This window comes from Grammomys surdaster, unplaced genomic scaffold (genome assembly GCF_004785775.1).
Source record: "Grammomys surdaster isolate TR1022 unplaced genomic scaffold, NIH_TR_1.0 172, whole genome shotgun sequence".
Classification (NCBI taxonomy): Eukaryota; Metazoa; Chordata; class Mammalia; order Rodentia; family Muridae; genus Grammomys; species Grammomys surdaster.
In genome coordinates, this window is record NW_021604620.1 from 9,225,803 (window position 1) to 9,250,136 (window position 24,334).

Sequence of the window (24,334 nt, forward strand, 5' to 3'; positions counted from 1 at the left end):
GTCAAGGCATCTTCTCAAAGTATTCTTTTAAGTTCATCTTCTGGGAGGATGTTTCTTAAATGATCTTGTTTATGCTCTGCTCTGCTAAGCATAAACATTTACTTACCTTACTATCGTCTGTGTCCTTACCTGGGTGACTGTGTGAAGTAAGGGACTTTGCCTACTTTGGACTGAGGAGCTGCACACACAGTGGACTTTCAACAGTACATCACAATTGTTAGCATTCTGTCTAAATTCCACCCCCACAGTTAGCTGGCTACAGCTAGGTATGCTCCGCCCCACAGTTACCTGGCAATAGCCAGGTATGTCTACCAAAGGGGCTGCTTGTCTCCTCCTCCCTCTCTTGATCTCTGGTCCCTCTGTCTCTTCTCCCCTTCCCCCTTCCCTTCCCCATCTTCTCGTGGTCATGGCCGGCCTCCACTTCTCTACCCTCTTTCTCTCTCTCTGCCTCTCCTACTTTCCTGGCTCCCCTCCCCAAGCCCTGAATAAACTCTATTCTATACTATACTGGTGTGTGGCTGGTCCCTCAGGGGGAAGAGATGCTTCAGCATGGGCCCGCTGAGACGTCCCCTTCCCCCATACCTCACCACACACCCACAGAACATATTCTCTTTATCTCTTTATTCTTTTATAAGCATATCAACAATACACCCCCGGGCCCCAGGGTCTGGCTTCATAGGAGAAAGCGTATTTCACCACCGGGAAGAATATATTGATCTATAAAATTAATTTTATGTAATAAAAAAGGAAAATACAATTAATTAAAATATTTAAAAAGAAAAATAAAACAGCATTTAAAAAGAATTTAAAATCTTTTTGAGCCGGGTGGTAGAGGCGCAGGCCCTTAATCCTAGCACTGGGGAGGCAGAGGCAGGAGGATCTCTGAGAGTTCGAGGCCGGCCTGGTCTACAAATGAGTTACAGAACAGCCAGTGCTACACAGAGAAACCCTGTCTCGAACAAAACAACCAAGCCAAACCAAACCAACCAAAAGGATCCTTTTCAAAGTTTAATCCTCGCAGTAGGCTACAGCCTGATCGCACCGCGCAGGCGCCGCACAGGCGGGACCAGGTGAGCGACGCTTTGGTGGCTCTGTCATGTGACCGAGCGGCGCGCCCCTCAGACTGCGCCTGCGCGGGGGCTCCCGGAAGTGGCCAGCTCGAAGCGCTGGCGGCCCAGTCCGTCGGCCCGTCGGTCCGCTCGTCCGCTGCCGGTGCCGAGCGCGCCTAGGCCGTCGTCGCTGTTCCCTCCGTCTGTTCGTCCCGACGCGGCGGCCAGGCGCTCACCATGGCGTCGTTCATCTGGGTGCAGCTGAAGAAGACCTCGGAGGTGGACCTGGCCAAGCCGCTGGTGAAATTCATCCAGCAGACGTACCCGAGCGGCGGCGAGGAGCAGGCCCAGTACTGCCGCGCGGCCGAGGAGCTCAGCAAGCTGCGGCGCTCGGCGCTCGGCCGCCCGCTGGACAAGCACGAGGGCTCGCTAGAGACGCTGCTGAGGTGGGCCCGGGCCGCGGGGCTCCCTCCCAGCCCCCCTTCCTATCCTCCCTCCCCTCCCAGCGTCCTTCCTTCCCAGCTTTGCTTCCTCCCTTCATAGCCTCGCTCCCTTTCCCTCTCCCCCCGCCCGGCCTCTCCACTCTGACTCAGGCCAGCGGCGTAGGTGTGGTCAGCATTCTTTCCTGGTGAGAGGACTCGTAACCCTGCCCTCCCTTCCGGGTGGCTTCTGTCGCCGAGGCTCCTTACCTGGGAGGACGTCTGCCATGTAATGATCTCTCTGGTTACAGCCGTTTGACCGGTTTTCACTTTTTGGGTGTTACAACTGAAGTCTCCTTTTTACAGTCCCGTTTTTGTGACTTTATTGGGCCACATCCAGATTTCCTAATAATAGTTACGTAAGTGAAGGGAGAGAATTTGGACACTGAACCAAATGTCGGTGACTTATCACATTGTTCACTTGAAATAAGTCATCTTATGTTCAAAATAATCAAGGGACAGATTGACAGTTGTAAAAGTTAGGAGCTACAGTCATTTGAGAGAAAACTTGCATGAAATAGTAGACCACTGAGACTGGTTACTTAAAATCTTTTGACAGGGGGGTATGCACATGTGGAATACATTGGTCCTTTTTGCAATTGATGACAACCCAAGTACTTAATGATGACAACATTTCCGTGGTACCTTATGATCCAATTTCCGGTAATATGATCTTGTTTCATGCAAGGGACGCTGTTAGATTAGGGTGTAAGGTGCAGAAATTCTGGGAACAGAGATGTCCAGAGACATCCCTTAGTTTTGTCATCATCTTGCACCCATGATGTTTCCTTCAGAGGTGAGGTTTATGTGTTTCGAGATGGCCGCTAGCAGCCCTTACCATAGTTAGAATGGCTCCCAGCACTGGGTAAACTACCCGTTGACAGACTGTGGAGCCTGATTTCAAACAGTTTTTCTATGAGTTTTAAAATGGATTTGCTTTAAAGTGAGTTTTGTAAAACAGTAAGGAACATCGAAACAGCTCACTTGCTTGCTCACTAGCTCTGGTGTAGTTACATAGTGCTTGTCTACAGTATGTGTGGCCTGTGTGTCCAGTGGCTGTTTCAAGCACTTGATACATACCGTATCATCTATTCCTCTAAGGCAGTGTGGTTCTCAACCTGTGGGTCACACCCCCTTTGGGGTGGCATATCAGATGTCCTGCATATCAGATATTTACATTACCATTCCTGACAGTAGCATTTACATTACCATTCGTGACAGTAGCAGAGTTACAGTTATGAAGTAACAACAGATTTTATGGTTGGGCATCACCACACCATGAGCTATAATAAAGAGTGAAGTATTAGGAAGGTTGAAAACCACTGCTGTAAGGGAAGCCTTGCCTTCACCTTAAGAGTCTTTAGACAGTGCTTAAGACATTGAATGCATCCTTGGGTTGTGTGCTTTGCAACGTTTGAGTTCTGCCTGATGTGATATCTTTAAGTCTGCTTAGTTAAAAAAAAATTATAAATGTACTTATTTCTCAGAACGTTCTCTCCTACTCTCTGTCTGTCTCTGTGTGTGCATGCTTTAGCTTGCATGCCTTGACATGCATACGGAGGCCAGAAGGCAATCCATAGTAGTTGGCTCTGTGGTCAGGCTTGGTGGCCAGCATCTTCCTGTACTTAGCTTTCTAGCCAGCCCTGAAGAGCTGTTTATTTCTAAACTAAAATCCTTAGGGATTCTTGTTCTTTACTGCATCATTTCCTATGTTGAATGTGTTTTGGGGGACATCTTTCAGTCATATTGAGAAAGCATATTGGCTTTCTTTAAAGTTGTGTTAAACTTGCATAGGTTTCTCTATATTGTTAGGTAAGTATCTTAGGTTAGAGTCTTGATAGCCAGATCTCTGTGAATTATAAAGAGAGGGGTGTGGTATACTCTTGTGATTTGGTAGATTGCCTTCCAAGAGAACTTTGGTATCTGAAACAGAGGCAGAACTAGAGGGTAGTTAGTTACTGGTTTCTGCTTGCTCTGTGGAAGTACATAGCTCTTGTATTTGTCTCTCCAGGAGCAACATTTTGCCTATGGTTAGCTTTGTGGGCTCCCTCTTGTAAAGCTATAGCTGATCTTGTTGGAGTTTGTTTCATGCTGGTCAGACATTTTTGATTTCCACTGGCTGCTCTTCCTGTCACCTCCCATAACATGTTCTAAGGCAGCTAGCTATCTCATACTTTGTGAGCGTGTAAATGGGTAATATATATGGCCTCTTCTGCCCATGCAACTCTGGTTTTGCTTGTTGACCTTAGGTTGTGGAGGAAGAGGCTTGGTATAAAGGTTTCAGTATATTCTTTGCAGTCATTCTTTTATACCTTTGAAGCAAGTAGCTTCGTGTCCTATTTTCTTCTTTGCTTACTTTCTAGCAGGGTCAGGATTAGGACTAATGGTTACCTGTTTTTGTATGGTGCAGACAGCACTTGGGTGGTTAGCTCTGTGAGTCTTGGTGGCCTAATGGTATTCTGTGCTTACTCTGCCCTTTGCTTCAGTGCTTTTCCTGTTGGTTAGTGTGTACACAACAGCTATCTAGGCTTACTGTGCTGTCACCCATACATTGGCTACTTGGCTCGGCCGTCCTTGGCTCCCCAGTGGACCCCCGCAAGTCTGGAAGTTCACAGTGGATTGTTTTGTTCTTCCAGAGGAGAGTGCACTGGAATTTGGATATTGTTTATTGCTGTGACAAAAATACCGAGAAAAAAGGAGAAAAGTTTGTTATTGTTCATGATTCAAAGGGTTTTCGATCTGTGGTTGTGTTTCAGTTGCTTTGTGCCTGGAGTGAGGCAGCCTGAGTGTGTGATGGCAGAGGTTACTCCCCTCTGGCAGCTGGGAAGTTGGGGCCATGGGGACAGCCGGAGAGGAGATGTGCCTTTCAAAGGCACTCTTCCAGTGATCTTCCTCCATCCAGCTAAATGATACTTCCTAGTAGCCCATAGAACTCACCAGTGGATTAACTCATGGATAAGCATTTCCTAATTCAGGCACCTCTCTAGAGTACCACTGGCAGAAGGCTCAGCCTTTAACATTGACCACTTCTTCGGTCTCCTTTCCTGCAAAGTGACACTTTTCAGAGAATGTGTCTAGTTGATGGAAGTTAACAGCTGTTGTGTCTTTAGGCTTGGGGTAGGGGCAGGGCCAGGGGCAGGGCCAGGGCCAGGGGCAGGGGCAAGGCCAGGGGCAGGGGCAGAAGTTTCTTTCTTGTTATGTAAGTACTTACACAGTTCTTGCTTTTCCCTTTTATCAGCAGTCTAGAATATCCCTTTTCTGAAAAAGTTTGCCAGTTCTTGGTCTGTATCCAGCTTGGCTTTACTGTGTCAGGTGCATCTAAAGTCCCTATTGCTCCAGGCCTTGCTGTCGCCTCCTTAGGATCCACTGAAGGGAGTGAAGGCCCTGAGCCAGAGAGAATGTAAATTATTGACTTGAATGTATAATAATATCCTGATGTTGAGCCCCAGAGTTCATTGGTGGCCAGGTAATGCACAGCATCATTATAGATTTGAAAGTAATTTTAAGTATGATGGGTGTTACTTTTTCATTGCTCTGATAAAGCACCATGCCAGAAGCAACTTGGAAGGATTTATTAAGAACCTATAGTTCTAGAGTAGTAGTTCTCAACCTGTAGGTTGTAACTCCTTTGGCAAACCTGTATCTCCAAAAGTATTTACATTAGGATTCATGACAGTAGCACAATTACAATTATGAAGTAAAAACAAAAATAATTTTATGGTCGGGGGTCACCACAACATGAGGAACTGTGTTAAACTGTCTCAGTATTAGGTTGAGAACCACTGCTCTAGAGGGACGAGTTCATCACTACTATGGGGACGCATCAGACAAGGCACCTCGAGCAGCAAACTGAGGGCTCGTATCTTGAACGACAAGCAGGGAGAGAGCACGTAAGAAATGATGAGAAGCTTTGAAATCTCAAAGCCCCCTTAGTGACATACTTCCTCCAGCAAAGTTACACCTCTGAAACCTCCCAGTCAGCACCATCAATTGAGGACCAAGTGGTCAAATGCCTGAGACCATAGAGGACATCTCATTCATTACCACAACAGTAATCCATTAAAAGGTTTGAATATTTAAATTACTTTCCTAGGGATAAGGGTACTTTCTTATATAATCCCGCCATGTCTTTTATAATCAGGAAGCTTGCTGACTTCATTTAATCTGTTGAACTCAAGTTTTGCTGATACTCTGTTGATGAGGTTTACAGTGCAGGGGCTGGCTTCCACTAGTGTGTTGCTTCAGTTACCAATGTCTCTTTAATGTCCTTCAGTCCGAGTAGTTCTCCTTTTATCATTTGAGCCTTGGCTTTCTTTCCCTATCATGGTTACTAGGAGTCAAATGCAGGGGCTCAGTCACTCTAGGTTAGTGAACTGCATTCCATCTATGACTTTGGCATTTTTGAAGAACTCAGGCTAGTTACTATGCAGAATGTCCCTTGGTAAAGTCTTTCCTTTTTTTTTTTTTTAAAGACAAGGTCTCTCTATGTATCTTTGACTGTTCTAGAACTTATTGTATAGACCAAGTTGGCTTTGAACCCAAGAAATCCTGAGTGTTTTGACTAAAGGTGTGTGCCACCATATCTGGCCCCTCTGCCCCCCCCCCCCCTTGGTAAGGTTTTGTATCAGATTTCCTTGTAGCTTGGGTGTTTGTGCCCAGGAAGACCCGTGTTGCTTTCAGGGCATATTAGGAATGTGGTACCATGTGAGAACTTAGATTTTTATGACTTGGTTCCAAGATACTGTTTGCCAGGTTCCTTGACTTTACAGTTAATGAGTATGTTATACTCCTTAATAAACATTTGTAGAGATACCACATCAAACTTTTATTATTATTGCTTTGTTCTGTTGAAGCTGGCCTCAAACCCTCATTCCTCCTGCCTCTGCCTCCCTAGTGCTGAGATTACAGCTGCAGAGCATTGCCTCTAGCTCATGTAGTGCCAGAGATTGTATCCTGGGTTTTGTATGCACAAAGCTTTGAGTAAGTAGTTTTATATCCATTGGTGAGTATTACAACAAACAGGTATATGCTATGGGAAAGACTCACTAGTTGTCATTACAGAATACATGGAGCTGATTCTAGTCACCTGCTTACTTACTTCACAGTACCGTTCTTTTCTTCAGTGGATTGTGATCTGTCAGTGCGACAGTGTGTGTGTGTGTATGTTCATCAGGATGTGGTTGTATGGGTGTATGGGTCTGTGTGCATGTGTGTACATTCATGTGGAGGCCAGAAGTCAATCTTGGGTGCCATTCTTCTGGTGCATCCATTTGTTCATTTTCCTTTAAAATTTGTCTGTCTATTTAATACATATGGATGTTTTTTTCTGAGTGTATGTCTGTACATCACATTCATGCCTTGTGCCTATGGAGACCAGAAGAGGGCATTGGATGCCCTGAAACTAAAGGAGAACATGTGTGTGAGCCACCATATGAATCAAACCCAAGTCCGTTGGAAGATTGTCAGTACTCTTGACCATTGAGCCGTCTCTCCTTACCTCCACTGTGTGTTTTGAGACAGGGCCTCTCACTGACGTAAAGCTTGTAGAGTAGGCGAGGCTGGATGGAGCTTCAGGGTGCCTGTGCTGAGGTCAAAGTAGGGGAGCAAGCACTTTACTGACTGAGCCATCTCCTCAGCTTCGTGTTTGATTGTTTTCTGTGTGACCATGAGGAATTCCTTAAGAATAGTTCCTTGTGGTTTGGTTTGCTTTGCTCTTTGTTTTTTGTGTCTTCATTATTTTCTGGCTTGATTCTTTTGTTTTCCCTTTTTCATCCATTTCTCTCATTATCTGGACACTAAATGTGTTTCTTTTTTTTTTTTTTTTTTTTTTTTAAGATTTATTATTTTATTTATGAGTACACTGTTGCTGTCTTCGGACACACCAGAAGAGGGCATCCAATCTCATTATGGATGGTTGTGAGCCACCATGTGGTTGCTGGGATTTGAACTCAGGACCTCTGGAAGAGCAGTCAGTGCTCTTAACCACTGAGCCATCTCTCCAGCCCCTAAATGTGTTTCTTGTTCTGGTGAGGAGTCATTGCTTCAAGGCCCTCTCAGTGTATGTAATGTATAAACACAATTGTAGTTGTTCTTGTTTATCTCTACAATGTTAAAAAAAGTGAGTTCATATTGATACAGTCCAGTCCAGAATTACAGTTTGTTCCTGCCCTGCCCCTTCCAGTATTTGGGATTCTTTCCTCTGACAGTGAGATAACTGGCTCCCTTTAGCTTCTCTGTGTGTTTAAGTAATGGCTCAGTTTGCTCAGTTTGCAGACAAACTTATTGCTATGCATATTGTTCTCTGCCTCTCTTGCTTGCCTTCTTGAAACCTTCCCTAGAAGTAATCATTGGAAAGCTAGTCATGATGAAGGTGATGGGATGTGTTCAGGAATAACTGAAGGGAGGAGGGCAGCCAGCAAGCTTAGCTTTGACCCTCCATCCTCCAGTTACTGGTTAAAGGCTCACCCTGAGTGCGGTGGCTTGGGGAAGGGTCGATTTGCTGCATTATGTCAGATATCGATTACTGTGTGGACCATATACTGCAGAGAACAAGAAGTGAAGACCGTGAGTTGGCAGACCTGAAATACATATAATTTGTGAGCTTTTTGGGAGCTGTGTGTGTCAGTAATGGATATGCCTAAACTGTCTGAAAGTTGATAGATCAGTTGTTAAGCAGTTGATTAGATATGTGAACTTAGACATAGTGAACCTTTTCTAAAATATTGAGACAGGCTATGTAACCATGGGTATTCTGGAACTTGCTATGTAGAAAGGTTGGCCTCACAGAGATCTGCCTGCCTTTGTCTCCCCAGTGTTGGGATGGAAGGTGTGAGCTGTCACACAAGGCTAAACATAGCCATCTTAATAAACTATTTTAAGAAATACAAAGTTTTCAAGTAGGTGTTTGTTGACTTGTACTGAATAATATGAAGTGAATATTTGTCTGTGGTGGTGAGTGTCCTTTTTCATTTTTAGTATAGCTCTTTACTGTTTATAATTTAGTGTGTGGCTTAAGGATTACATCTATTAACCTTAAAACAAATGGTTGAGTTGGATTTGTGGGCCACTGTAATTGGGAACAAGTAGAGTCTTAGTATTCTATTTCTGTGAAGATACACTGTGCCCAAGGCAGCTCTTACAGAGGAAAGCATTTAACTGTGGCTTACTTGTAGTTTTAGAGGTTTAGTCCATTATCAGTATGTCCGAAGGGAAGTATTGCAGAAAGCAGCAGACATAGTGCTGGAGAGGTGGCTAAGAGTTCTACATCCAGATCCACAGGCAGCAGGAAGAGAGAGACTGGCTGGCTTGTACTTTTGAAATCCCAAGGTGCACCCCAGTGACACAACTGGGCCACTCCTATTCCATCAAGGTTACATTTCCTAATCCCTGTCAAGTAGTGTTACTACTAAGTGACCAAACAGTCAAGTCTATGAACCTATGGGAGCCATTCTCATTCACACCATCACAAATAGTTTTGGTTTATTCTCTTAAAAATTTATTATTTGAGTTTTATGTGTATGGGTGTTTTGTCTGTATGTATATGCGCTATATGCATACCTAGTACCCACAGAGACCAGAAGGGAATGTAGAGTCTAGAAGATCTCCTGGAACTGGAGTTAGAGATGGTTATGAGGAGATGGTTATGAGCCACTAATTGTGTTCTGGATTGAACTCAGGTCCTCTGGAAGACCAGCCAGTGTTTTTAACTGCTGAGCCTTTTCTCTAGCAGTTGGGTTTGTATAAATTTATTTTATTTTACCCTGCTAATAATTAGTCTGTCTGTCTCTCTCTGTCTCTCTCTTTCTCTCTCTCTTTTTTTTAGATATTATGATCAGATTTGTTCCATTGAACCCAAGTTCCCGTTTTCTGAAAATCAGGTAAGCTGTTAATTTTGCTATCAAGGTGTGATTGCAGTCACCCACTTCTTTCTACCTGTGGGTTCGTTTCATTGAAGTCAATGATATGTCTTTACTATGGTTAGGGTTCTGTGGTAGTTTTATATAAATTAGAAGTTTTGACTCTGTCTGATGTGAATATTGTCCTTCTGAAGATTCTCCTGAATTTTCTTTATGTCCTCAGTCAGTTTTGAAGCTTGTATAGAGTTTTAATCTCTATTTTATACCAATGGGATCTATTTTCACCCTTGACTTTTTTTGAGAATGGTTGAGACAGGATCTCTGGCTGTCCTCGAATTTACTATGTAAACCAGGGTGGTCTTCAACTCAGGAGATCAGTCTGCCTCTGGTGGGATTAAAGGTATGTGCTACCAAGTTTGGGAAAGCTTTGTTTGTTTGTTTGTTTGTTTGTTTATTTGGTTTTTGTTTTTTTGACACAGGGTTTCTCTGTGTATCCCTGGCTGTCCTGGAACTAGCTCTATAGCTCAGGCTGGGCTTGAACTTACAGAGATCCACCTGCTTCTGCCTCCTGAGTGCTGGGATCAAAGGTTTATGTACCCCTGCCTGGCCTATTCTTATACTAATAGTTTTGCAGATGAAGTTATCATTTGTTGAGATTCCCTTTAAGGAAGTCCAGGGTTAAAGGTATGTGCATGTTCATGTGATGGCAGGAAAGGAGCCTGGAATAGATGAACTCAGAAGAGTCAAAGGCTGCTGGGAGCTCGAGGGAGACAGAGATGGATGTGCAGTAGTTGTGTGTGATGGAAGATTTCTAATTCAGTTTAAAGATTTTTGTGTTGGATTTTGATAAATTATTTAAGTGAAGCTAAGGTCTTTCAAAGTTCATATGGGTTGAATTTCTTTTAGAATTAGAAGAAAGCCAGGTATGGTGGTTGCATGCCTTTGATCCCAGCACTTGGAAGGCAGAGGCAGGCTGATCTCTGTGAATTCCTGACCAGCCTGGTCTACAGAGTTCCAGGACAGCCAAGGCTACGCAGAGAAACTCTGTCTAGAAGAACAGAAAGAATTAGGGAGAGGTGTAGTTCTCCCCCCCCCCCTCCCCCCGCCCCTTTTTGGGTACTTTCGATTGATCCTGTGGCACCCAAACCCTCTACCACCAAATTACGTCCCTAGCTGTCTTTCTGTCGTTTACTTGGAGGCAGGGCCTTACTAAGTTGTAGAGGCTGGCCTTCAACTTATGTAACTGAGGCAGATCTTGAACTTGTCATCTTCTTGCCTCAGCCTCTTGAGTAGCTGGGACTATAGGCCTGTGCTAACAGGCCCAGCTAGTTTTCTATTAGGTGAAATTTTTATTCATCTGTAATCATGTGTAGCTTGACTCTTTACAAAGTAAGTATATTGTATAACTACTACTCAGATCGAGAAATAAAATAGTACCTTATTCCATTCTCTCCCAAAAGCCATTCTCTTGTCTTTAAAATATATGTATGTGTATGTATATATATATATATATATATATATATATATATATATATATATATATTGTTTTTTTTCGAGACAGAGTTTCTCTGTGTAGTCCTGTCTGTCCTGGAACTCACTCTGTAGACCAGGCTGGCCTCGAACTCAGAAATCCGCCTGCCTCTGCCTCCCAAGTGCTGGGATTAAAGGCGTGCGCCACCACCGCCCGGCCTAGGCTAGTCTTAAACTCACAGAAATCTGTCTCTGTATCTTATATGCATGGATGAAAGGTATATGATGCCACGTTTGTCCTAAAATATTTTTTATTTTGCTTTATTATTTTTAAAAACTTGGAAATAAATAAAAATAGCACATCAAAATTAACCAGACTCAAATACCATACAACTTAATGAACTTACATACATTCAAAATGTAAGCTATGAAGCTTCAACATTAAATTTTACACTAATAAAATATTGTTTAAAGGCCAGGCGGTGGTGGCACACGCCTTTAATCCCAGCATTTGGGAGGCAGAGGCAGGCGGATTTCTGAGTTCGAGAGTTCGAGGCTAGCCTGGTCTACAGAGTGAGTTCCAGGACAGCCAGGGCTACACAGAGAAACCCTGTCTCGAAAAGTCAAAAAAAAAAAAAAAAAGACTAGCTTAGTCCAGGGCTACACAGTGAAATCTTGCCTAAAACAAAAACAAAAACAAAAAACTCCAAAACCCCAACAAAACAAAAAGGGGCTGTATTTATTAGTAGTATGTATGTGTGATGTTGTGGATGTAATGGTCTGCGTGTGGAAGTCAGAGGACAACTCTAGGAGTTGGTCTTGTTCCCTCCATCTTTGCATGAGTTTCAGGAACTGAATTCATCTTGAAATGATTTTGTGGCAAGCTCTTTATCTGCTGAGCCATCTCACCAACCCATTTTTCCTACTTTGATAGCAGAGCCGTTCGGTTTGGTCCACCAGGAAACCTGACAGTGCTTTATTTCCTTTACTTCTCTTTGTTTATAAAGGCCACACAGAATAATGTTTTGAAATACCTTAATGTTAGTATTTTACATGGGGAAAAAAAGGTTCATAAGCAGGAAAGGGGTCATTGGCTAGAGGTAGCAGCTACATAGGTTGAACTCTGTCCTCCTTACTGGATTTTTCTTTAGATTTAACAAAGTTCAAAGAGGTAATAAATGTTTTTGTTCCTCATCCTCTTCTTCATCCTAGATCTGCTTGACATTTACATGGAAGGATGCTTTTGATAAAGGTTCCCTTTTTGGAGGATCTGTAAAATTGGGTATGTAATGTTTAATAAAAATTACAGACTTGACAAGCATTTTTGCTGCTTTTAGATATTTTAAAGTTGGTTTTCTAATGACTCCTTGTGAATACTGCAGGTTTTTTTTTTTTTTAAATCTCATTTTATTTTTTGACTTCAACTTCTAATCCAATGTAATTTCAAAATATTTGCAGAGCCCATGCCTTGCCAGGCACTGTCCTAGTTACAAAGATGCATAAGGCAGTTGTGTCCAGTTTGGTTGTGAAGACAATTACCTCACTGAAATGTAATATGTATACATACATGCAGAATGCAGCATATGATGATGTTTTGATCCACGAGAGACTACATGTATGATGGTGGTCACTATGATTGTTGTCTGGTGATATTGTACCTGTCCTACCTTGTGTAACTACGCATATAACAACAAAGTGCTTAAAGGCTCATTTCTCAGGATGTATTGATGTCATTGAGGGATGGCTGTAAAATCTCATGGGAGCCTGGATGAGCAAGAAGTTCATTTTACTTGTAGAAAGCAAGCAATGAGTTAGGCCTTGAAGGATGAGTTTGTACAAACATCATAACCAAGTTCAGAAGATACTAAAGACATTTACATCAGCCAGCCTTAATTTCCTCATTTGAAAAATGGAAGTAGTATTTAGTTTATAGAGCTACTATGTAGGTTAAAAGAGTGAAAACATTTAAAGTCTTTAAATGTTTCATTTAAAAAAGTTTCAGTGTTCATTAAGTATTAGGTACAATGAATGAATAAAAAAAATAGTAATGTTGTTACTATGTATAAATTATATTTGTATATACACATATGATATACATATTTTATAAATGTATTATATATGTGTATATTTTATATGGTAGGTTTATATAAGATATATTATATACTAATATCTTATATATATAATATGTACATAGATGCACTTAAGTAAATATATGTTTATACCTTTATAGGTAAGGAAGTAGGACTATTTATTATATTCTATATGTTCTATATAAAATGCGATAATGTAACAGTTATTATGGTTTGAAACTGTAAGTTGAATTGGATTTTGAAAGGTGATGGTAATGGAACATAGATTGTAAAGAGGTACAAATATACTCTTGAGTTTGCACTTTCCCATGTTCACATTAATAGCCAGTTATTATTACTTACCTCCAGGTACTGTGGACAGGGCTTCATATGTATTATGTATTATGACCATCTAATCTTCCAGATGTCTGGATACCCAGTAACACAGTAAGGAGAGACACTTTCATGGCTAGTTGAGTATATTAGTTTGGAAAAGTGAAGTGACTTGTGAAGGGTGTGTGGCTAGGATTTAAAGGAGCTGAGAGGAATTCAGAGAGCCTGCCTCTAAGATCAGAGAAACAGACCATTGGGAGATCAGAGAGATCACCTAGTTAGACTAGGTAGTGTGGATGGTCACAGAAGGATTGGGCTTGGGAGAACTTCTGCAAAGTGAAATTGACTGGCTTTGCTGCCTGTCAAAGGGAGGAGGAGGAACAGGGGGTTGACTCTGAGATTTGGCCGGTTGGATATTTGGTTTATGATATGTCTAATGTTGCTTTTCTGTTACCACCCCTGTGTAAGTGTTTCTCTGACATCTGGAAATAGTAGATTTGAAGCTCTGAAGAGAGAATTCTAGATTTGGCAGTAATTTATTGGTAAAATTAATTTAGTGGTAAAATCCATCCCTTCTGACAGATTATAGGCAAAAGTGTATAAAAACCAGAACTAGAGTGAAGTTGAGAAAAAGTGTTTGGCCATGGAGGACTCAGGAAATACAGTCACTGTGAAATTGAATGTTGAAGTGTTCTCGTGGTGATGCTGTCCAGTGCTTCTGGTTGCATGTTACAACAATTGTGGGGCATGTTAAAAGTGAATATGCAGCATAGTGTGCCTGGTGCCACAGAAGGAATTGATGGGGTGGGGCACTTGAGTAACCTATCTCCAGCTGACTGGTGGTTGTGCAGGCTGAGTGGAGTTGCCTATGTGGGGTTGAAGCAGGTTGTACTGGAACATCTGGAAGATAGATGATCATTTCTAGTAGCAAAAATTAGAAATTGGATGTTCTTCAGTAGTATCTTTCTGCACACTTGCTGCTTTTGTGTCCTTTTTGAAGAGTAATTTTCATGCTGCCATGTATGTGGTGGCTTGTTAAACTGTGCCCATAGAACACTGAATTCAGTGACCTACATCATACACCTTAAGGGCCCTTTGCTTTGGGCTCCTGGGGGTGCTTGTAAAGAACCTCTTCTGACTCCTCCCTGAAGCTTGCATCCAGGCAGCCTGAGCTCATGCAGTGGCAGTCTGTGAAAAGCTGTGTGTGAGCATGCCCGTAGTTATTTGTGAGAATAGAAAAAGTTTATTTCTAAGAGATAAGATAGTGGGTGATTTTAATTTTTCTTTCTTTTGTAATTGTAATTTGTTTTTTAAACAGTTGTTTGAATTTTGGAAAACAATTATTATTTATAACTAAGTTCTTTCCTTAAACTCAATGTAGAAGAAATTGTGGCAAACAAGAACAGAGTTGGATGCTAGGAAAAAAATCAGCTCTATTAAAAAAAAAGAATAGAATATTTATTGCTTTAAAAAGCTGGTTTCAGTTTAGATGCTATAGGAGATTTCATGAAGTTAGAAAGGTGCAAATCCCAATTAAAAGAACAAAAAGTAATCAGAAATCACTGAGATGTGAAATAGTATGAAAATAAAATGGCAGATGACAGCCTGGGGTAATGATAGTTATGCGAAATACAACAGCACTTATTGCTGCTCTGTTTAGTTGTAACACTTAATTCTTCTGCTCTTAGAAGTTTTAAAAAATACTTCTCCCCGACCTGCCTCTCGATTCTTTATTAGTCAGTTGGTGATGGTGCTGAGTCTAGGCACAATGTCTACTTTTTTTTTTTCCAAAAGAAAATGTTAGTATAGGGCTGTAGAGATGACCCAGCAGTTAAGAGCACTGGCTGCTTTTCCAGAGGTCCTGAGTTCAATTCCAGCAACCACATGGTGGACCACAACCATCTAGAATGGGTTCTAATGTCCTCTTCTGGCATACAGTTATACATACAGATAGAGGATTCATACATAAAATCAATTAACAAATTAAAAAAAAGAAGATGTTAGTATCAAGTAGTATCAAGTTTTAAATTTATTTTACCCAGTAACCTAAAAAAAAGCATCCTGCTTGGATTTTGTCATGGCCACTACTCTGTAGTGCTAGAACTTGGGAGAGGAAGGCAGGATGATGAGACTTAGCTTGGCCTTGGTTGTATAGAGTTCTGGGCCAGCCTAGGTAACCAAGTGTGTGTAAGATGACAACAGCAATAAGCCTGTACTGTTTGATGCATGTTCCCTCTTCAGCTTTACTGCCTTAAAATTTCTTTAAGGATGTCAACTCTGATTGTTGACTTCTGAAATTTTCTACACTTATCCTGGCCTCACTTTTTAGTTGCCTTTGTTTTTGAGATAGTATCTTATGTAGTCCAGGCTGACCTGAGCTCCTTTTGTAGCCAAGGAGGACTCCAAAGCCTCAATCCTCCTGCCTCCATTTCCCAAAATGCTGGGGATTCAGGTGTGCATTTCTTCACTTCCTTGATCATTTATTCTACTTTAGGAACCCTCCTCATTATTTACTACTTGGTGTTACCTTGGTTTCACGCAGTTATTTAGAATTCAGTTGGAGCTGTTAGTGTGTCTGCTGAGTGAGTAAGGAGGGTTGGGGACAGGTAGAGAACTGGCTGCCTTTAGAGAGATGCTGACTACTTCGTGGTCCTACTGTGTAGAGTAGACAGCTGTCATTCTGCTCTGGTTCTTGGAATGGGCTTGCAGCGTTGTGTGTAGGCAGCCTTCTGAGTGTTTGGCCCTCTCTTCTGTTAGCTTTTGGCACACCTGTTGATCCTCTTCACTCTGAGGCTGTTACTGTTGTAAGTACTGTGTATTAGTAGACTTACATGTCTGTCTCTTTAAGAAGTTGTAGAAAGCAATGCATAGAATTGTCTTTTAACCATTTTGAAGTATATGGTTTTTTGTAGTACATGATACATTCACATTGTAAAACAAATCTCCAAAACTTTATCTTGAAGTACTTTATTCATTAAACTATAAAACCTGTTGACCCCATCTTTGTACCCACTGTCTTTGTACTTTGTGTCTCTAAGACTTGGTCTTTTAAGTATTTCCTATAAGTGGAATCTTCAGTCTTTTTGTGACTGCTTATTTCATGTAAGGATTGTCTTATGCTGGAACATATAGGTTCCTTCCTTGGTTGACTGACAAATACTTCACTCAGGTTGCTCTTTGAGTAATGCTGCTCTGAACATAACTGTAGAAATTCCATGATGAGATTCTGTGTTGAGTTTTTTTTGGCATATACTCAGAAAGGGGATTTCTGAGTTGTATGGCAATCTATCTTTAATGTTTTGAGGACTCATACTGTTTTCCGTAGCCCCTTCAGCAATTCCAGCAAAGGTTGCGGCTCTCTGTCGTCATCAACACCACTTCTCTTCATCTTTAAATTAAATAGTTATATTGAAGGATGTGTGTTGTGTAGAGTTTTCACCAGAGAGAGGGAAGTCGGGAAGACCATCCAGGAAACACTGGCATTGACTCAGGACTATGTGGATGAAGGGGCTATCCACTATGTGGATGTGTGTAAAGTGTGTGAGTATGTGCGTGCGTGTATATGCACACACATACACATGCATTGTGTGAGTGTGGGGAGATAAAATTTCGAAAGGTCATGGAAAAATGGAAATGATTTATTTGAGTTTAACTAAGAAATAACATAAAGATAAGTTTTACATTTTGAACTTGGCAATTGTAAAAATAGGGGAACAAAGAGTAGGAGAAAAAGAATAATTTATCCTTTGAGTTTTTGATGATAGACATAATGTTTGAATACAGGCAATCAGCCTGTAATAGGAGAGAAGGCAGTCTTGGGAGAGCCCATGGGATAGAGGCCATGGTATTACTCATTTAAACATTGTTTTCTATAGAAAAAATAATGATACACTTTTCCTTCTCAATTTTTTCCAGCTCTTGCAAGCTTAGGATATGAAAAGAGCTGTGTGTTGTTCAATTGTGCTGCCTTAGCTAGCCAGATTGCAGCAGAGCAGAACCTGGATAATGATGAAGGATTGAAAACCGCAGCTAAGCAGTACCAGGTATGCAGAAAAGCAGTTTCTACACAGGGATGCACACTGGATTCAAGGAGTGATTGGCACTTAGGTGATAGCTGCTGTCTTCTTCATGACTGATGCTCTGGGAAAGTTGTGTTCTTAAGTAAACTGATCCTTATTGATAAACATTTCAGCAATAAAGCAGTTGTTCTCTAGCCTATGTCTGTTTCCTTCCCTGTGTATACCCACCCAGCTCCTAGCACAGTGCCTGGCACATTATAGAGGCTCAATGAATATTGATTGGACAACAAAGATGAATATGTGGAAAACCTCTTATAAGTGAATGACTTCATTCAAAAATGGTTAGATATTTGTGTTTTCTCAGGGCGAAGTACATCCAGGCTTTAAGTGATGTGACAAAATTAAGAACTTTTGGCAAGAAAATAAGTTAAATGTAGACTGTGGAGAAGTCATGTTTAAAAGTGGTCAGTGTGGTCAGACCTGGAGTGTTTTTAAGATAGCTTAGGACTAGTCATAGGCAAATATAACATGCTGTTTTGTGACAGGTTATTATGTACTCAGTTTTTATTTTTTGTTTCAGATAAAAAAACCAATGTGATTTTTCTTAAAGTTTCATTTAAAAAGTATTTGTGTGTGTGTGTGTATGTATGTGTGTGTGTGTGTGTGTGTGTGTGTGTGTTTGATCATGTGTATAGAGGTCAGAGGACAACTTTGAGGAATTGGTTTCTCCTTTCACCATATGGGTCCCATGGCTTGAACCCAGGTTGTCAGGCACTTTTCCGTACTGAGCCATCTTGCTTGCCTCCTAATAGTCTTGTTAATACTGTGACTTTGAGTTTTGTCTGTGTGGCCTACCAAGCTAAACCACTAAAAATTCCAGAGTGATACTTCCTTTTTCTCAGCTTAATTTGTTTCATAAAAAGTGATTTTATTAGTAACCCCAACAAAGTAAAACTGGGAAGAAAAATATAAAGGGAAACATTGAGTAGGAAGTCCTGGAGACCAGATTGAATGTCAGCACATTGCTGGCCCTTAGAGTGCCATTGGGAATGTGTCCTCAGCCCAGTATGCTTATTTGAAAGGTGACCTTGGGATAAAGACAAGAGTATTTCCATACTAAAAACATTTGTGTAGATGCTGGTGGAATGTTTCAGTCATTAAAGCATTTGCCTTGTAAGCTCAGGGACTTGAGTTTGATCCCCCAGATTCATACACTAAATGCTGGGCTTGGTGGTGTATACTTGTAATCCTGTTTTCGGGAACTTTCTGGCCTCCAGTCTAGCCTAATGGGTGAGCTCCAGACCAATGAGAGCCCCTCAAAGGAGGCTCAAAGGAGTAGGTGGTAGTCTTGAGGATGACACCTAGGATTGTCCTTTGGCTTACACACACACACACACGCACACACACACACGCACAGAGAGAGAGAGAGAGAGAGAGAGAGAGAGAGAGAGAGAGAGAGACAGAGACAGACAGAGACAGACAGACAGACAGAGACAGCCATTTGAATAGTGTTTTGTTGTTATATCTGAAGAAGTGTGTCTAATAAATTGTTTGATCACCTTTTACATTCACCTACTTTGCTCTCCCCATAGTCTCCTTTGAATCTTCGTTAAAATTTTGCAAAGGCTCCATTTATGAATTGGGATGTATGAAATGTATGGAAATGTATCTATAATTACCATCCTCTCAGTTGGCATGTAGAAGATGTTTGTGTGTGACAGTAGAAAATGAAGTCTCAGTGTTAAAGAATTCTTTTTCTCTTTTTCTAGTTTGCTAGTGGTGCCTTTTTACATATTAAAGACACAGTGTTATCTGCCTTAAGTCGAGAGCCTACTGTGGACATATCTCCAGATACTGTTGGGACTCTCAGTCTTATTATGCTGGCCCAAGCTCAAGAAGTATTTTTCTTAAAGGCCACAAGAGGTAACTCCATTTTCTTCTTTACTGTGTTACATGTGAAAACAAGTGCAAGGCTTTTATACCAGGATAGTGATTAGAACACAGTGTGTTCCAGGTAGGTAGGGGTGCTGAGAGGTCGTTGAGTACTTGAGCTCACTTCAGAGGGAGAGGTACCTGGAAGAAGATAGAAAGCTTCATGCAGCAGTGGCTGGTGGTCTGCCTGTGGGATGGCTATGGCATTGCTGCATTATTCAAGTTAGCTAAGAATGGATGTTTTAAAGATTTTATTCAAGTATGTATGCAAGTGTCAGTGCTCTGCAGGTGAAAAGAAGGGACAAGACTCCTGGTGCTGGAGCCACAGGCACTGTGAACCGCTTGATATGGTGCAGGGAGTCTCTCTTCATGTTGAGCAGCAAGTGCTCTTAGTCACTGAGCCATCAAGACTGGTTTCTTAAAGTAGTCCTATTTAAACTGATGTAAATGATAAGGAGCTATTCAAGCAATGCCCCTGAGGAACAGGCTATAAAAACAACCCTTGTAAAGGTTTGTTCGTCAGTGTGGGGGGGAGTAGAGACTGATTATCTAAGTACAGAGAGATTGAAAATGCAGTACAAACAACATCTCACTTTTTTCTTAAAATGGCAGCTTAGTTGGATTTAGTGGCTCATGCTTGTAATCCTACACCTTGGAGGCTGATGCAGGCGGATTGCCATGATAATGAGGTAATGCTACATTACCTAGTGAGTTCCATGGTACAAAAGTCTGGAACTCTGTCCACAAACAAACAAAACACAAAAAGTTCCATATGTGGTAATTCATATGTATAATCATAGCCGTGAGACTTAAACTGAGCTGGAGGCCACCCTGGTCTACAGACTGAGACTACCTTAACAGCTGAGGAGGGTGAGGAAGGAAGAAAGGAGCAGCCGATGAGGAGATGGAAGTCATATGCCTCAGCATCCCTTTACTTGATAATGCAGTGTTTTCTGGAGTGTTACAGAACATAGCAGCCATTACCACTACCTTCTGTTAGGATACCGTCACGCCCGAGAATGACTGTCAGGACTCACTGCTTTCCTTCTGTAGCCACCAGCAGCCATTAGTCTGTTCTGTGTTATTGACTTGTTTATAGAATTACTTGTTTATTTACTTGTTTAGAAACAGGTTTATGGAGCCTGGGTTGGCCTCAAACTTGCTTTGTAGTCAAAGATGGCTTTGAATTTTTGATTTTCCTGGGTCTATACCCAAAGTACTAGGTTATATAGATTGGCATCATTGTGTTTTGCTACCTGTGGAATAGTTTTTGTACAGAAGACTAAATTTCATCACTATAGATTTCTTAGATGGCTGTATAAATTTTACTTTGTCTTTTATTTCCTTTTAAATGTGCATGGATGTTGTAGATGCTTTCTATCTATGCACCACTATTGTGCTTGGTACCACTGGGTGCTAGACAGTTATGAGCTGACATGTAGGTGCTGGGAACTGAAACTGGGACCTCTGGAGGAGCGGCCAGTGTCCTTAACTGCTGAGCCATTGTTTCCGTCCCAGATGTATACTTTTTTTTTTTTAAATAATGTGTGTCTATGCTACGTCATGTATCAGGTTAGGTCATTTATTTTATTTATGTGCGCATGAGAGAGAGAGGGAGAAAGAGAGAGAGAGAGAGAGAGAGAGAGAGGGAGAGAGAGAGAGAGAAAGAGAGAGACAGACAGAGAGAGAGAGACAGATAGAGAGAGAGAGAGAGAAAGGAGAAGGGGAGAGAATGCAGGTGCATGTGTGCCATGGTCCTTATATAGAGGCCAAAGGAGACTGAGGAGTTGGTGCTCTCCTTCCACTGTGAGTTCTGGAGGTGGAGTGCAGACTGTCAGAGGTGAGCAGTGCGTACCTTTACTTGCTGAGTTTTGTTGCTGGCCCTTGTCTCATTTATTTCAGTTATAATGCAGTTTACCATTTTATTCCAGATAAGATGAAGGATGCCATCATAGCTAAGCTGGCAAATCAGGCTGCAGATTACTTTGGCGATGCTTTCAAACAGTGTCAGTACAAAGATACTCTCCCCAAGGTCAGTTACTGCCTTCATAGGCGGTTGGTGGTTTTGCATTCGGGGATATTTTTATGTATGAGAAACAAGTTGAAAAGTATGTTTTAACAAATAAATGTGGTATTTTAATGGACACATTTGAAGAATAACTTTTAGAATGTTTTTTTAAGATGCATGAGCTGTTCTCTTGGGGGATGGGATGCCTTTCTATTTGTTCTTTACTGATCTTCTTTTCCTGAGCTGAAAATCTTTCTGGAAAACTTTGGCCGTTTGTCTCCTCCATCTTGTTATTGTTCTGGCTGTTGGTAGCTTTGGGAGAAGCATGGAGATGGAGCATGTTGTGACTCACACTTTTAATTATTATCCTGTTTTCTTAAGGATGAGCCTTAAAGCACAAAAAGAGACATAAAGACAGGAGCAGAAAACCTAAATTCATCTGATTCCTTGATTAGAATTAAGTTTTACAAACAGGGATAGCAAATTTGGTTGCTAATGGACAGTGAAGGAAAGGCAGCCGTTCTGACCACATACTGCGGGAAGCATTGCTTAACTGTAAGCTTTTCTGAGGGGTCATGGAAAAGACTGTTCCGAGGTGGCTTGTAGATGACAAAGCATGTACACGATGTGGACAAGAAGGATATTTTAACTGCTCTTCTTCACAGCTAGGCAAGAAATTGGTTATCTGTGGTGTTTGTAGGACAATCTGTGAGTTTATATTATTCAGGAATCTTCATAAATTATGAAACTGCAGAAAACATAGGGTACAGTTAAAAATAGATGTAAGGTGCCCAAAAGTATATGAGCAGTGGAGAGCTAATGTCGAAATCTAGGGATTTAAGGCACACCAGGCTTGAGATTGTTGCTAGGCACTTCCCAGCACCTAAGATACATGGGGTCCTACCCACAGCACTGCCTTTATGCCCCCAGTTTAGAAGTCTGCCCAGGGCCGGGCAGTGGTGGCGCACGCCTTTAATCCCAGCACTTGGGAGGCAGAGGCAGGCGGATTTCTGAGTTCGAGGCCAGCCTGGTCTACAGAGTGAGTTCCAGGACAGCCAGGACTACACAGAGAAACCCTGTCTCAAAATAAATAAATAAATGAAATAAAAAAATAAAATAAAGGAAAGAGGAAAGAACTCTTAAAAAAAAAAAAAAAAAAAAAAAAAAAAGAAGTCTGCCCAGGCTCCTAGTGTGTTAGTGCCATTACTCAGATCCTCTCTCTATGGATAGCTGCACAGTGCACTGTCACATCCTGTCGCATCAATAATTCCGTCCTGTTGCAGTCTGATCACAGTCCTGTCATCTCAAAGACTTGGATGCCACTCTGCAGCATGCCTGCGTCTCCTGAAACATCTTTACAGAGATGCTCCAGACTTCCTGGAGTGCCGGCAGTTTTAGACTGCAATGTCTTTGAATTTCTCCTCTCACTGAGTCTCCTGAGGTATTTTCATATCCAGTTCTAACTGGATGTCCATAAGCTGCAAGTCAGTTCTGGTTCTAACTGGATATCTGCAAGCAGTGGCTCAGAGTGCTGGGGTTTTTCTTTAGCAGAAAATGCTCACGTAGTAATTTGGTTCTTAATAGAACACTTATCTAGTGTATTCATTGGTTTTTAAAAATACCACATACTTAATAAAAACAGTGAAATTGCAGGATAGGACTCGACATTTTGGAAGAGCCCCTAGCAATATCATGGTTTTCTTGATTTACGCCTGGGTTTAAGTATATTAGACTATAGTGATTTCAAAAATAAATTAGGGCAAATTTACACTGTATCATCACAGTAATTGTATTCATTTGTATGTCTGAATGTATTTTTGAGTATAATACTGAAATGTTAATATTTATATGAAACTAAATCATTTTTTATTGGCTACCATAATCTTTATTACAGTCTCTTAGCCTATGAGTTTAAGTGAGAACTTACCTTACTGTCTTTTGTCTTTTAAACATGATGAAACAGTCAGCTCTAGAGCAGTTTCATTAGTATATGTGAGTAACGGTGGTGTAGGTACCTGAAGGCTGGGTAAGGGGCTAAGAAAGCATCTAAAGCTGGCCTTGGTATGCATTCTCCCATGAACTTCCCAACTCTTTCTAATGCATGCCTTTCTTCCTGTAAACAAAATGCTGATTTTCTGACTCCATAGAATGAGCTTTAAAAAACCTCAATTGGCTTCATTTAACAGTTTAAAACAAAGACAAACCCTAATTTTAACTGATAGAAAATTGAATTCACAGATGCAAAACCAGGAGGTCTTCTCTGCTCACACCTAATGACTAACCTATCTAAACCATTACTGGGTGATTGTAATTTCTGTCTCCTTCTCCTTTCTCTTCCTGCATCCTTGTTGTCTGTGATGGTTTGTGTGGTTGGACTTTCCCCTGGTCAGTATTTTTATTTCCAGGAGGTATTCCCCACCCTGGCTGCCAAGCAGTGTATCATGCAGGCCAATGCTGAGTACCACCAGTCCATCCTGGCCAAGCAGCAGAAGAAGTTTGGGGAAGAGATTGCAAGGTTGCAGGTGAGTCTTTTGGTGATAAGTGTTTAGATGATATCCTTCTCCCGTTTCTGCTGAGTGAGACCCAGGTTTGCCCATAAACGTGTTTCCCGTTTATTGTCTTTATCAGCAGAGGCAAGTGATAGTTTTTATCTTGATATTTTACCCAGAAACATGCTTTGTAAAATCTTACATTTTATCTAAAAATTGCATTAAAATTTTTATTCTGTTCTCTTAATTTGTCTGTGCTTATTTTAATGTAAAAGTGTTCTAAATTAATTATTTGCTTAGCTTGTGTTGTCGGCTGGTAAACTGGAGATTATAACCCCACAGTTTTAGAGGGATGTAGGGTTATGCACTCTGGAATTTTCACTGTGTGATTCTTTTCCTTCTACACTGTGTGTATGGGGCAGGTGCCCTTGCCCTTGCCCTTGTCTTTGCGCTCTCTCTCTCTCTCTCTCTCTCTCTCTCTCTCTCTCTCTCTCTCTCTCTCTCTTCTCTCTCTCTCTCTCTTTCTCTCTCTCTCTCTCTCTCTCTCTGTGTGTGTGTGTGTGTGTGTGTGTGTGCGTGTGTGTGTGTGTGTATCTTCGTGTCTATGTCTAGAAGTCAGAGGTCCATGTC

At 41.4% G+C, this 24,334-nt stretch overlaps 1 protein-coding gene across 1 annotated transcript in view; it reads left to right on the plus strand.

Annotated features, from left to right (window-relative positions):
• Positions 1-1,133: 1,133 nt before the first annotated feature.
• The window catches only part of Pdcd6ip (programmed cell death 6 interacting protein), a 52,393-nt gene continuing 29,192 nt past the window's right edge, over positions 1,134-24,334 (plus strand). Inside the window, exons 1-7 of the mRNA XM_028767248.1 lie at positions 1,134-1,495; positions 9,351-9,405; positions 12,067-12,136; positions 17,172-17,299; positions 19,045-19,198; positions 21,139-21,239; positions 23,621-23,737. Coding sequence (XP_028623081.1) covers positions 1,287-1,495; positions 9,351-9,405; positions 12,067-12,136; positions 17,172-17,299; positions 19,045-19,198; positions 21,139-21,239; positions 23,621-23,737 — 834 coding nt within the window. The 5' untranslated portion in view covers positions 1,134-1,286. The remainder of the gene's footprint in view (positions 1,496-9,350; positions 9,406-12,066; positions 12,137-17,171; positions 17,300-19,044; positions 19,199-21,138; positions 21,240-23,620; positions 23,738-24,334) is intronic.